We start from the raw sequence: 15,771 nt of genomic DNA on the forward strand, positions 1-15,771 counted from the left end.
TTTGTAAGGTGGTAGTTTGCTCGGAATATTGTGTCATGCCTCGAGTATAAGAAGATAAAATGCTTACGAGCAAATTTAGAAATACGATAGAAGCAGGATCGTTGACTATCGAAGGTGTAGTTTATCGTTATGTGATATCGCCGGTCGACATCCAACCTCTGTCATGCGAATATGGAATCAATGGAATGCTGAGGGTCATACTGAACGGCATGTAGGTTCTCAAAGCCCTTCCATAACTAACGCCCGAGAGGACAGACATATTGTGAGGTCAGAGCTGCAAAACCGTATGACCATATCATGGGTCATTATTCAGGAAATAGGTATGTTTGCGGCACGCCCAGTATCAGCTCATAAAATGCGTCGACGTTTTCAGGGATGACCATTACTTAGGCTTCCCTTCACAATGAAGCATAGAAAGAGACGGCGACTCAGGTACGCCAAACGACAAAGATGGGTGCAGGAGTGGCAAAACGTCGCCTTCTCAAACGAGTCCCAGTCCTATGTGCAGTGTTATAATGGTCGTATACATGTCTAGACGCTCCAAAAAGACCGCACGTCGTCTGCTTGCATTCGACATCGGCATAGGGGCCCTGCATCGAGTGTGATGGTTTCGCGCCCATTGGGTACACGACACGCACATCTCTAGCTCGAATCGACGATAATTTGAACGCCAGGATGGGTACATTTCTGACATCTTACGTCCAGTGGTTGTGCCCTATCTTCGAGGCCCCTAAACGTCATGTTCCAACAAGATAATGCAAGATCACATGTCGTGCTCTGACCTTCCTCGATGCATTGGGTAATTAATTGCCTGCACAGTCTCCAGATCAGAGAGACTGGCCCGCCACGCCTCTCCAGCTAATACTGCTGATGAAGTGTGACATGGACTTAATGCAGCATGGAATGAGTTGCCCATTTCTGTTATCCAAGCCCAGTTTGACCTCAAGCAGCCCTAATGGAGTAAGGGTCGTTTTAGCTGCAGCTGTTACTACTAATTTCGCACCACTGTATAACTCCAAAATTTTTACAAATTTAATAAGTTTGTTTTAATGCCATACTGTTTACTTGCAATAAATATCTTTTTTGTATTTGTTTTCCTTCATGGTGTTGCAATATTAATGGCCAGTAGTGTAGTAATACAGAGTTTTAAGAATAATTCTTCGCTTTTTATAATCACAGATACAGCGCACTTCATGCATAAAAGTAACAAAAATATGTAATTAATAAAAACGTATAGTAATATATTGAATAGTTTCATAAAAGTATATACCTAATCTATTTTTAACAAATTAAATATATAAATATAAGTATATATTCATCAGTTTTAACAAATTCACATCGATAGTTACTTAATTAGATTCAAGATAATTTGCAAATACTCAAAAACCTAGAGATGAAAAGCCACTCACAAGTTCTCGTATGAAGGGCGCAAGTATGGATCCGACACGACCAACCATTGAAGCCGATCCGAGGCCAATGTTTCTGACCACAGTTGGGAAGATCTCGGCCGTGAAAACCAAGATTATACCGAAAGCGCAACTTATACAGAACTTGCCAATCATTGAAACAGTCACACCGAACCACCACGGGTCTAGACGTGGAATGAAAATAAAATTGTAAGCAAATTATTATACACTTTCATCACATCACATAAAAAATTTAAAGGATTCTGAAAATTAACAACTGCTTTTCAAAATGTGGGATCTTATTACTTTTACATAAAGAATAGGTTTTAATTAGTAACGTCACCATTTTTTTTTCAAACCAAGAATCTAATTTTTCTTTCTTAAAGCAGTTCCTTATTTAAAAGTATATATTTATTGCTTGTCGATTCATTTATTACTACTTTTAATCGCTAAAATGAAACCAAAATTTTTAATTGATGATTAATTATGTATCAGATATATACGTTCATCTGTAATTCCGTAACCTGCACTATCGTTGTTTCCTGATTATTCAACTGGATCTAGATTTTCCTAAGGCAGAAGAATTAATTTTTAACCAGTTTTCAGCAAATATTTTTCTACAAATGGTGAAAACATTTGATAAATTGCTATCCTATAAAATCAGATCTCTTTCATTTATTATATATGTTACCGTGAAAGACCGAAATTGGAGAATGTCGACTTTCACCAGAGAATATCAACATTCACCAAATACGTCGGTGAAAGACCGAAAATTTCACTGCATTCTTGTATATTCGGACCCTCACTGGTGTATGTCGACAATCACAGATATGTCTGGTGAAAGTCGAAAAGAGAGGTCATAAAGTGCCATAATAGTTTAAGTTTTTGCAATAAATCAGATTTGAATCACATAATTTAGTAAGTTTTTTATTACTGTTATTTTATTTTCTCATTTAGAACGTACTGTATAATTAAGTTTTTAACTATTATTTTCCTTTCTCATTTTGAATGTATTGTGTGTTTTAGGTTCTCATGTTCTCATGTTCTTATTTCAAGTCTCAAGTGCGTTTATTCGCGACTGAATTACGGAGAAGAAAATATAATATTGTTACTTGTTCAACATTCACCATTAGTACATGGTGAATGTCGACATTGACCGGTGTAAGTCAGAAATAAGAGTATTTGGAAAATATTTCGGACATACACCAAGAGACTATGTGAATGTTGACATTCACCGGTGAAAGTCGACATTCTCCAGATTTCGGTGTTTCACAGTAACATATATATAACTTAGTAACAAATTAAGTGTCGGAAAAGCAGTTAGTTTTCAAATTCTCACTAATATTTATCTGAGTTTACTAATATTTATCTTGCTGTCTTAATCATTTCTCAGTGACTGACGCAACAAAACATTTCCATTTCAGCATTTCAATGAGAAAGAGTAATATTAGATGCTAACTAACTGCTATCGCAACCACCTTAGCAGAAGTCGCCAAATTTCGAGAAAGCGCCAAACTCTGGCAACCATGCTGATAACCATTCTTCAGGCAATCATGCTAGTAACAATGTTTTAGTCAAGTAACGTCACCATTTTCGTATGCCTTCTTTTTATTGTATTCCAAAGATTTTATAAACAAATCAAGATATTTCTTACCTTAAGCTTGTGAAATTTGCTAGGAATGGAAGAAACTGCTGCAAAATTCTGCAATAATACACAATTTTGCTGGAAAATCTTTAAAAGGAGAATGAGGATATACGTTTGGTAGACAGCTGGTGTTGCCGAGTCTCTGCAACTCTCTGATTATTCTAAGCAAATTTAGATCGCTCTTGTACGTGGGGAAAAGAATAGCGCGAAAAAAATTCAGAAAGATTTGGTGAAGAATACTTTTTAATGTATCACGTAATGAATACTTTTTAATGTATCACGTAATGAATACTTTTTAATGTATCACTCTTTTTACTGTATCACGTAATGCTTATTTAATATTTAAAATCTCTACTTAAATTGCTAAAGTAGGTATTCTATTCATATGTTGATAATGTCTGTAGATACGATACTGACAGTTTGTGAATTTTTCTAAAATAATTCGCGAAAACCACCAACCTGCACCCGATAAGCAACTTTTACATTTTCATCTTTGAAAAATCGCCAAATTGCGCCAAGGTAATTGCGTTTATATGTAAGTACCCTTCAATCCTCACTCGAAAATATTAGAATTTCATTTCAATTTTTAGAGGAATGTTTTTCTGGTAAACTGGAGTAATTAACATGAAAATGAAAATTGTGAGAATTATAAGAAATCTGTTAGAACACATAGAAGAATCCACAATAACAAATTGGAAACTGCGATAGCAGATCGGAGAACTCTTCAAAAGCAAACTTAAACTTTCAAAAAGAATTCAGAAGAATATGGAAAAACAAACTAAAAATCTCAAGAAAATGATTGAAAACATCTGCAAAAGTAAATTAGTACCTTTAAAATTAATAAAAGTTAGCGTAATTATTCTAATATTCTTTAATTAATAATCCGATTTTTGAGAAGATACCAAGCCAGAAGGAGACACTCAGAAAAAGAGAATAAAAAATTTATGTATTTCTTCTCATTTCCACTTTTTATAATCGTTGCTTACAGTCGTTATTACATTATTTACATTTTATTCACGCACTTCAGACATGAAAAGTTAAAATTTACATGTTAGGTTACATGTTAGCATAACATAAGTTTTTCATATCTCGAAAGCGCAATTTAAAATATATATTACAGTTATATGTGTATAGGTTGTTGAAACATAGGTTTCTTAACACAAAATCGGATTTTTTCTCAAATGACGCACCGATTTGTTAACACATTTTGATTCTGCGACTAAGTCAAATTATGGCAATGTGCCAAGTTTTGTAAATTTTGCGGTAGTTGTTTTTAAAAAAGTTATATCTCAAATGTCTACTCCTCAATGTTAATTCAATTTGATATACCATTTTTAATATCTCTTCTCTTTATTATAACCTACTTGATTCCTTCTTTCGCAGTTCAAAATTTAGGTTCAATCCAAATAAAATTGGCAGATATCTTCTGATTTATTTTTTTAATTTGTACTTTTTAATAATTTTTATAAATGTTTTGAAACATTTTTTAATTATAACTCATAAAATTTTTACCGCCAATTTAAAGTATATATATTTCTAGGCAAACATGCAAAACATCAGAATTAATTACTTAAAATTTCCCAAGATATAAGTAAATTTGTATATTGGAAAGAATGGACCGATTGCAGAATTTTTTCCGCTCCTGCACAATGGAAAGGGAAAGAAAAATAAGTTAAATTAAGAATTTCGCCAAGGGAATTCTTGGTGCAGACTAAAAAAGTTGCGCCAATATAAATTTTTAAATTTCTCCGTATTTTTCTCACAGAATTAAAAAAAAATTATAGTATTTAATATAGTATTTTTCATAATTTGGGTCGCAGAATCAAAATACGGAAAAACAATGGATATGTCATTTCAGAAAAGTCCTATTTTATATCAAAATATCTATGCTAAAACAATGTCATATATGAAATCTAATATATATTCTAAGTCGCGCTTTCGAGACACGAAAAACATAAATTAAATTTCCTCAATAGCCCCAGTAGAGCTAAAGCTATAGAACTATCCCTTTTTTAGTCCAAAGGGACAATTTTCCCTGAAGGACTATTATTTCGTTTTGGCATTTTGCGTCGGTTCACTATAAATGTCGGATTCCCTTTTCAAATTGTTAATTGTTGCCACCAAATATTATCGCCTTTATTATATTTGAAGAAATTAAATAATGAAGAATCTGCATAAATGTATATATGTTTCTCGCATTATGATAAAACAACGGTACCTAGAGCAATCGAATTTTGATTAACGTACGTTTCCTCCCGAATATGGGCATCTCTAAACCCAAGTTTGGAATTTGTTTTATTAAAAAAAAAAAATCAGTGGCGTAACAGCCCTAATGGGCCAAGGCCTGCAGTGCCCGAAATCTGCTTTCTTAACCGTGGGCCCCGGGCAGGGGAAAGCATATGCGCTGAATAAGCGGTCAGCTTGGTCGCAGGTTAGTCCAGTGTTGGGACCTCCAGTGTTTAGTCCAGTGTTGGTATTCATTCTATCGAGCCCAGAGATGGAAATCAAGGGATGAAAGGCTGAATCGACCTTACCCAGCCCGGGAATCGAACCCCGGACATGTGGTGCTGGTGCGCTATGCGCTAGCCACTGCGCCCCCAAGCCTCATTTGCTTTATTATCTATTATTATTATTATTTATTTCCTTTTTTGTAAAATTTTAACGAATTTTTGATTAAGAAACTGAACGATTTAAAAGCGAGCAATGGCAACACTCTACGGTCCCCAAAAACTTTTTTATCTTCAGCGAGCGGAACTGTGTATCAGAAAATTTAAAGATATGCTCATTTTAAAATTACTTTGCGATATTGCTGTAGAACTAAATTTTATCGTTTAAGTGCGAAGAACGTTATATTTAATAAATAAACGGAATGCACAAAACGTTACAAAAAAAATACCTTTTGACGTAATTTTAAAATCTGAAACCCTTCAGATTTTCTTTTTTTTTTTTTTTTTTTTGTTTTTTTTTGTTTTTTTTGTTTGTGTGTGTGTGTGTGTGTACAAAGCGTACATGGATCAAATATAAATGAAATATTTTTAGTAGCAGCACATATCTTTTACGAACTTGGAACGTAATGGTACTGTTGGCGTTTTAGCGAAAAACTACTATTTGCCTATACTTTGGAATTATTGCTTAATTTGAAGGCGTTAAATAAGATGTTAGGAGAGCAAAACGTCGGAAAAAGTGAAGCTTGTGTCTTCATCTGGTGACACAGGATGTGATCAATTCTCTGATTCGAGATGATTGTGATAAAAGGTTTTTCTCTGATGCCGACCAAGAAAGAAGCTTCGTCATCGGTCTTGTACGAACTTCTTGAGGGATGGTTCTGCTGTTATAGGATGGTGATCAGCATTTCTGCGGGTGCTTTTGCTTTTTTAAAATCTTTTAAAAATAAAATATTTCTTTTATCATACTTATCCAGTTTATACAAGTCGAGTTTTCTTCATTTGAGTTTTTTAATTTTTCTGTGGAATTTCGTAGCATTTCGCTTGTGTTTTCTTTTGTTTTGGGCGGAAGTAGTGGCTTCTGAATTTTGAGAAAATACCAGAAAGTTTCCCTTATTTTTCAAGATTTGATTTACTGTTTTTTGCTCAGTCTTTCTTGGTGACTGCAGCAAGTTCTTTTTGTATTCTGGGCAATCATGATAGCAGCTGACATGAGGTCCGTTACAGAAAATACAAACAAGGGCTTCTTTCTTTTGGCTTACGGTACTCGGCACTTCGGTGGTTTTCATCGCAGATCACACAGCGTGGGATATTGAAGCATAGAGGCTGAATGTGGCCCAACCGATAACATTCATCTCAACAAAATAATAACAAAGACAACAGAATAATAACAATAATAATAACAAAGAGAGAGAAAATTCGACAAATTCGTAGCGTCATTCACGAAGAGAAACGAATAAATAATACATGAAATTAGTGACAAAACATGCGTAGGCTATGGAGAGCAGTTTAAGACTCGGAATGAGCTTAAATCTGAAGAAATCATGGTAAAGTGGGAGGTTTGAATTTTGAACACATATCAAAAGGCTGCAAAAACAGAAATGTAATAAGGCATATCGATGAATTTTTATTTTTTTGGGGTAAATAAAATTTAAATGTAATAAGATGCATTTTTAATGGGCATTTCATCCTATGACGAATAGTAGCTGCACCATTACACAATTGAAATAAAACGATTTAGTGCGGACTAAAGCATAAAAATTGAAACTAGTCCACTGAAAACCAAAAGTCGCGTTTATCCTGATAAATTCCTCATTAATGTATTAGGAATTCATGGCACATTGTATATCGTTGTTGTCAAACCAATATCTCCTATGTGCACTTTTTGGAGATTTCGATATTTTGACTATTACCATTAGTTTACCAACCAAATTTTCGTGTAAAAGACTGCTATGGGACTCTAAGCATTATATGGTGAATTGGGATCGCCAAAAAATATGCTATGCGCATCAGCCAGAATACTGTTAAATAAAAACTGGCATTTAACAAATGTGCGCCTAGCAGATATTGGTTTGACAACGACGATATGCCAATTTTTTTAATGGGCGATGTATTATTAATGCAGTATATTTCTCTTAATATTTGGAGAAGCTTACACCGCCTATCAATTCAAAAGGCATTCCATTCTGATCCGAAATGAACATAATCTTTAGGACAATACAAGATCCTGGCAGCTTGTGCAACGTAACAAAAAGTACAGAAACCTTACTAGATAGAAACTCTTAAACTCCGTTATAGGACAGATTTGGCATCTTGGGCTACCATTTTGGGACCGCTTAAAGAAGAGTTAAAAACATAAAACTATCATCATATGAAGAAGTCAACCATTTTGAGCGCCACCCTGTTCATAAAAGTTGCGCTTCTTAATGTGTCACAAGAGTAAAACGTTGTTTGTATTCGATTCAATTCGTATTTCGACACTGAAATATTCATACAATAAATTAAAAAATACCAAGCTTCAATAAGTCGGAGTTTGGCTTACTTTCGGGCATGAGGTAGCAGAGAAGACAAGCAACACCTCCTATTATCAGAGCAACAGCTAGAGGATTTCTTCTGCCCAAGGATCGTATAGCTATAATGCTGAGAACATATGCCGGGAACTCCACTGCTCCGGAAAGTGCAAAGTTAACGAAGGGATCACCGGCTAGTTCGTTGGTGTTGTACGAAAGTCCATAGTACACGAAAACATTTACGAACCTACGTAATTAAGTAAAGGAAATGTGTCATAAAATGCAAAAATTATTACACACATGCTGCATTTAAAACGAATTTTTATGATTTTTAAATGCGGATCTTATGAACATATCAATCCAGCATTCTTTGTGAAATAATGGATTTAAAAAAAGTTTGCTTAACACTGAACAAAGATCATCCAAAACCTTCCACTTGTTAATATACAAAGAACGCTTTTTGCATTCAACAATTCGCTGCGATGGAAATATAAGTTAAATAATGATTCGTGAAGTCCAAAGTGCTAAATATTGCTTATGTGATGTCTCCGAACATAACATAACGTGGTAATATTTCATTGGAAAATGTCCTGGAAAATGTCCAATAAAGAGGGTGTTCACACATTTTTGTAACGATTATGATTTTTAATAATTGAATTTAAATTTAATCTTAAAATACAAACGTGATTAGCATCCAATTGGAACAAGGTTTAATTATCGTTTACAGCATTAAAATTTTTATTTTCTTTAAAATGTCGCTGAAAAATAAACAACGGATAGAAGGCTATATTTTTAGCTGCCCAAAGATTAATAATGCGCTGTCCGAAAATTATTCGATTATTAAAAAAGGATGCGAAAAGCATGGTTTTAATATTTCTACTCGCAAAATAAGTGACATAATTAATAGGACAGAAAAAACTCAAAATTTACATCTGAATGAGGAAAAGGCAAAAAATGCATACCCGACTAAAATACCCACAGCTCTTCTTAAATCTACAATCGCATCTCATGTTTTTAAGCAAAATCCTCCAGCCGCCCAAAGAGCTATTGCAAGATCTTTAAGTATCTCTCTTAGAACCATGAACAAAATTATAAAATCTGATTTAAAGCTAATCGAAACAAAATAATAATAATAATAAACGTGATGCTCATCGCCTAACGCCGAAACATGTTTCTCAGCGTAAGACTATGTGTAGATTGTTGTATGAAAATTATTTGGCAGGCGAAAAATGGAAATATAAAGTTACAATTGCTGAAGCTTGGATATACCTATCTGAATACATTAGAAAAAGATCGATTTACTACCGAAAAAAAATTAATATGTTGGTTTAGATAAAAGAAGGAACGTTTATCTAAAGGTTTTATGATTATTAATGGATTCTGAAATAACAGAAATTTTAAAATAAGGAAAGCGGAAAAAATGTCAAAGTCAATTCGGATTACTAACAGAAATATATTTTAACATCTATTTTTAAAGAAGAATTTTCATCTCTTTATCCAAACAATCTTCACTTTTGTTAAGTTCCATCAGGAGAAGGCTTAAAGCCATACTTCTAAATCTGTTGCTCTGTTTTTTGAAAAAAATGAGAAATGAAACCGGAACTGAAGTTATTCCCTTTAAATGCATCCTACCCCAAGTACCCTTATGTATCTCCTATGAATTACTGTGCATTTGGATTTTTAAAACAAGCCCTTTATAAGCGGCATCCCAAAATACTGGACGGACTATGGAAGATTGTGTGTTTTGCTTTAAAAATGATTAAATTATGTTGCTCTTATATTCGGGCTAAGATTTATTATGCCTTTGGTTAATCTGCAAGCGATAGGTATAGATTTATCAACAATTTATAAGTTGTTTAAGTGCGGTTAAGCCTATTTTTTTACCATAGCTGCCAAATTTGTTTACATTTGCAACTCAGCAGAACACTAAATTAAATCTGTTTCTGCACCTTCAGTGTTTTTTTGTAGCGTAGAATGAAAAGTAAACTTTCAGTTTTGTGCACCGAAATATCTGCCTTGTCGTTTGCTGCCGCATTGCTTGTTTTTGAGTAGAAACTCCAATTTTAATTAAAATTTTTTTTTATTGTTTTAACTGCATTTGGTGTATTTTTTCTATATTTTTCAGTTTTTAATTAAGATATTTTGAGTTTTTTTCTATTTTTGCCTTGTCGCAAAGTGAAGACTGAATCAACTGAATGAGAAATATATCTCTAATTATTTCGGGGAAATAAGCTTAAACGAAATGCAAAAAAAAAATTGTGCATAATTTAACAGGTCATGCGAGGAAGTCATAAGGTGTCCATATTATATTTCTAAAGAAGAGAAGAGAGTGATTTCTTGTAAAGTGTTTTCAACGACTCTTGCCGTAAATCAAGTTTAGGATTCTTTTGACGAGGGTTCATCTGTGTAAACACGAAATACCTAAAGACTAAGCACTAAAATAGGCTAAATTTCAGTATTCACTGGTTCTAGTACTGGCAAGTCTGTGGACTCTTTAACTCATAATTACAAACTAAAACTTTTATTTCGAAGAGACTGATTTTAGGTCTCCTTCTCCCAAAGAAATTTCTGAAAATGTATAAATTTCAAGCTTTCCTAGCTATAATTTTTACTACAGTATAGCTAGGATAGCATAAACCAGGGGTTCCCATCCAATGCCCGCTGACGCCATGGTGGCAGGAGACCGTTTAATGTGTGCCCGCCGCTGCGTGATCAAAAAAAAAATGTTGTCGTTTTCAATAAAATTCTACGTGAAACTTTTCTCATTTTTAATGAAATATAAATTGCGTCGAACACAGATACCAGCACAAAGCGAAATGCAACCAACCTGCTTTTCAAAATTCCTATTATTAGCTCACACTCTCCCTATATCTTGTTCAAAATTTTCAGTCCTTACTAAAATACTTTTTATTCGTCCACGCAAGTTCAAATACACTTTTTTAAACTTGTAGTAGAAGACATTTGATGTTAATACAATTTTTCACACATTAAAGTCAATTCCTACTTATTGATTCCTGTTGATTAAAGATACAGTAAGACCCCGCTTAACGCGGGGGATACGTTCCATCAAAGTAAAGCGTAATGCGAAACAGCGCTAAACGAGGCTATCTTTACATGTAAATATTGGGGTTAGGGGAAGATGGCTAGGAAATTGGTTAGGTATTAAATTTAAAAAGTATGTTTTTTTAATAAAAATAAAACCAAACATTTATTTCTTAAAGCCCAAATTAATACCACATTATTATTTCTTGCAAAAATAAAAACAAAATATAAATAACAAAACGAATAAAATTCAAAGTCAGTCATATTTAGTTAGCCTTCCGCGTTTTCAGTGTTCTGCCTTTTTGTGACAAAAGCATCTAATGTTGTTTGCCTTTTTCTTTTGCGTTGTTCTCTTAAAAGTTCTTCATAAACGGATAGAGCATCTCTAACACCACGCCTTACTTTTGAGCTCCTGTCAAAATTCGGATCATTTTCAATGAATTGATCCATTATTTCAGTTATGGTAGACAAACTCCTTTTTACAAACGCCATCGAAAATTCTTTTTCCTCTTCTTCTGAATCACTGCTGTCAACATTTTTGTTTTCTTCTTGTTCAGTTAATTCCTTGAGCTCATCATTAGAAAGACTAGCCGCTGCTTCTTGAATTATTTCTTCGACATCTTCCACATTTACCCCTTCAAATCTGTACAATACCGCACCAAACAAGAAATACAAGTACACTCTTTCGGATATGTATTTGAAACCTATCGCTGCATAATATTTCGTGGAATCCCCGTATGCTGCGAGCGATTTCGTGGAATCCCCGGGTTGAAATAAAAGAGCGCTAAACCGAAACAGCGCTAAACGAAACAGCGTTAAGCGGGGTCTTACTGTATGCTGTTTTTATTAAATAAGACTTACAAATGATGTCTTACAATGACTAACAAAATATAAGTCTTAATGACTTACAAAATACTTAATGACTTACAAGATACTTAATGTTTTACAAAATATGAGACTTACAAATGATGCCCGCTTATTATATCTTGTTCAAATTTTCATTCCTTACTAAAATACTTTTTATTCGTCCACTCAAGTTCAAATACACTTTTTTAAACTTGTAGTAGATGACATTTGATGTTAATACAATTTTTCACACAGTAAAGTCAATTCCTACTTATTGATTCCTGTTGACTAAAGATATGCTGTTTTTATTAAATAAGACTTAAAAATGATATCTCACAAATGGCATACAATGACTAACAAAATATAAAACTTAATAACTTACAAAATACTTAATGACTTGCAAGATACTTAACGGTTTACAAAATATGAGACTTACAAATGATGCCCGTTTATTAGTAATTCTCACGCGCTGTAAAAATTAATTTTATAGCAACTTATAAATAATAGTACATGACTGTGATAAATGAGATTGTAATATTTAACAAAAATAAGTGGCAACAGTAAGACATAGTTCTAAAGATTTTTAAAGTGTAAGGAATTAAAGAATTGTAGTTTTATAGAGTTGGATGAAGCAGGTGTAATGTCCCATTATGTAGCGAAAATTCTCCACATATTTCTATGTTAACGTGATAATAATATATGTTTAAAATTACCCTTGCTTCACAAGCAGAGAATGCGAAAAGAAAGCGAAAAGAAAGTACGACACAACTCGACACAAGCGACGATTAGCGAAAGAAAAACATAAGCGCCAAGAAAAGTTCCCTACGTAAGCTCTTCGCAGCAGATCAAGCATATGTCGCCTTGAATCGTGTGAAATCATTAGATGGAATATTAATTGAAGAACTGGACTGCTCGAAACTCACTGGAAAGGTTCCTTTCAATAATGAAGATGATAATTCACCAAGAGATGGATAGAATAAGAAATTATAGACCACCATCAGCTTCATAAATTACAAACGAAAAAATGCTAATAATATTAATAAAAAAATAACTAAAATAAAATTTTCTTTGTTGAAGTAGGCATTGATTTTAATTTATTTATATATATATATATATATATATATATATATATGTATATGTATATATATTATTACTTGTTTTTATCAGCATGTATCCAACTATAACTATAAATGTAACTATCTAACTATAAGTTCACCTTGAAAAGGTAAATGGTGTCCGCCGTTCGATAGATATTCTAGAATGTGCTCTTAGGAACAAAAGGTTTCGGGACACCAGGCTCTTAAGGACAAAAGATTTGGGGACACCTGACTCTTGGGAACACCTGGATTTTTCCTTATCTTCATTAACAGCTTCGAATGAACGATAATTTTAAATCTATACAAATGGGATAATTTAAAGACTTTTTTAGATCTTCTGTATAAATATATTTTTAATGGATTACGAATTGCCAGAGAGATGCAAAGATATTGTAAAACTTCTTGAAAATTTGTGGATTGGGAATAAATATGTGAGTACTTTGTAAAGATTGAAGGTTATACCCATTGAATAAATCTACAATACATTTGAGAATAGCTGTGCTAAAGCATATAAATTTTGATAATAAGTATCATGTATTCAATGTATCCACAGATATTTGAACAATATTCCGTAAAGATAATGATATTAAACATAAATACAATTTATACTCACCAAAGAAAGTACACATTTAGCGTCATTTGCCAGAGTCCAGGAGTACGCAACAAATCTAGGAAATTTCCGGACGCTTCTCCAGACTCATGAGCCTGAAACAAATTCGTACACTTATTTACTGTTTTTTTTATTTGTAGGGAATGCACAGTTTTATGCTAAGATGTATAGAATATATACAGAGAATTTCGATAAAGAATTTTTTTTAAAAAAAAGAAAATATTTTGCAATAAAATTTTCTGGCAACAGCTTTTATTTGATATGACAAATATCGTCTGCTGTTTTAAATTTATTCTTCTTTCGAAATGTCACATGTAAATAAGCTGTGATGATGTCGTGTCTATGACAAAGTGCAATTATATAACTCCGAAGCTGTCAAAGACAGCTTTTGCAACCTCGGCAGCTCTATCGGTATAAAGTAGGTCCACTGGGTCTTCAATGCCAAGATGTGATGGCGAGACAGTGGGATGTCATCTGGGCAATGAGGACAAATGTTGGTGGAACTACGCTGTCCGTCTGCAGAAATCCTCATCCCTTTTAAGTGATTTGTCATAAGTCTGGTTATGATACTCGATATGGCTTTGTCACAGTCCAATTCCGGGATAGAGTTTCCTTTAACTTGACCGATTAGTCTTTGGCTGGCAACTGCATTGGCATCAACGAGGGTTAGGCAGTTGGATGGCTGAGGAGAATCACGGGATGACTTTGCAAGCTCATCGGCCTTCTCATTACCAAAAATATTTACATGAGCCGGTATCCATTGTAAGATGCAGGATCTTTGGGCAGCAATGACTTTGTTTGTGAGCTCAATGAACTGATGACTGAGTTGACATTTGCCCTTCTGGATCGCTTGCAATGCTGATCTGCAGGCAGAGAAGATGATGATGCCCCTGGAACTCTGGTCTTCTTTAGAGAGATAAATCTCCAGAGCACTTTTGATGGCGACGAGCTCGCATGTGTAGTTGGAGGCGATTTTCCCAACAGGAATACTGTGGCATTTCTGCACTCCGTCTAGTCCGATGAAAAAGACTCCCGCTCCTCCTCTGTTCAGATTGGAATCGGAAGAGCCGTCTGTGTAGGCGATCGTCAGATCTTGAGTTAAGGTCGTGAGTTCCTCAATGGTATGATCACCCTTTTCTTTAAATAATAAGCTGTGATTGAAGGATATGTTTTTGCGCTTTCCGAAGAGAAATATTCCTTTTCCATAATTCAGAAACGTTCTGATAGGCATGGTATTAAAATTTCGAAGTGCAAAACAAACATCAGTATTCATCTCAAAGGGAAAAGACCGTCAGTCATAACTATTACATAGAAAGAAGTCAAACAAATACCCAAAAAAGGTATGTAGTGTTTCTAATATTAAACCATATACAACATAATCAATTTCAGAGTCTTTAATTACATCTATAGCAGCAATAAATAAAGTAATAAACCAAGATTAACCACTTGAAAAAGATAATCAACGTAATTTTCACCAGCTTTTGCCGAGGCATGTGGCTGGAGCAGAACAATTTGTAGAACTCTACATGAAATCCATTTAGCAGGAGATAAATTAGAATGCATTGTGTCCGTTGATGAAACATGGGTTTACTTAAATGCAATAAAGAAAAGGTCTCTTTATCATCAAAAATAATGAGAAAAAATTGTACAAAACCTGATTCCGTTAATGCAAACGAAGTTTCAAAAGGGGTTTATGATTGTCACAATATTCTCATGCAGTTGAAAACTAAAAAAAAAGATGAGTAGGAAAAAATGTTAAAATCTACTCAACGAACTATCAAGAGAAAGTTTTCTACGTCCGATATTTACAGAAGTAATTTCGTTTCTTTATCCGAATGACGTTCAAAGCGTGAAACTTCACCAAGACAAAGCAAAAAGTCATACTTCGGAAAGTACCACTGAATTCCTTGAAAAAATGAAGACTGATACAGGTAGTGAATATATATGAATTTTTAATGTATTACTGCAAATTCTCCTCACATTTCATAAGAGCTAATGAAACATCACATCGTACGTTTAAATAATGTCTGAAATACTTTTCTGGGGAATCACAAATAAATATCCAATTAATTTTAACCATCTCAAAGTGAACATTCTCACATTAAACAAGGGAAGATACAGATTTGCCTCAAATCTTTTAGGTTCACGCAGTTCTTAAATCGCCCAAATAC

General features: G+C 33.8%; 1 protein-coding gene across 3 annotated transcripts in view; it reads right to left on the reverse strand.

Moving 5' to 3' along the window:
• Positions 1–15,771, reverse strand: part of LOC118198583 (organic cation transporter protein-like) — an 87,758-nt gene that overhangs the window by 20,527 nt on the left and 51,460 nt on the right. For all 3 annotated transcript variants that reach the window (XR_004759793.2, XM_035370291.2, XM_035370293.2), the window contains 3 exons: positions 13,604–13,695; positions 8,038–8,252; positions 1,410–1,591 (listed from right to left, as the gene is read on the reverse strand). Coding sequence is in view for 2 of the 3 variants with exons in the window: in XM_035370291.2 (XP_035226182.2) it covers positions 1,410–1,591; positions 8,038–8,252; positions 13,604–13,695 (489 nt within the window). In the remaining variant the exon portion in view is untranslated. The remainder of the gene's footprint in view (positions 1–1,409; positions 1,592–8,037; positions 8,253–13,603; positions 13,696–15,771) is intronic.

The sequence above is a fragment of the Stegodyphus dumicola genome, chromosome 11, assembly GCF_044657685.1.
Source record: "Stegodyphus dumicola isolate Sdum_Otavi_A_Nest chromosome 11, ASM4465768v1".
Classification (NCBI taxonomy): Eukaryota; Metazoa; Arthropoda; class Arachnida; order Araneae; family Eresidae; genus Stegodyphus; species Stegodyphus dumicola.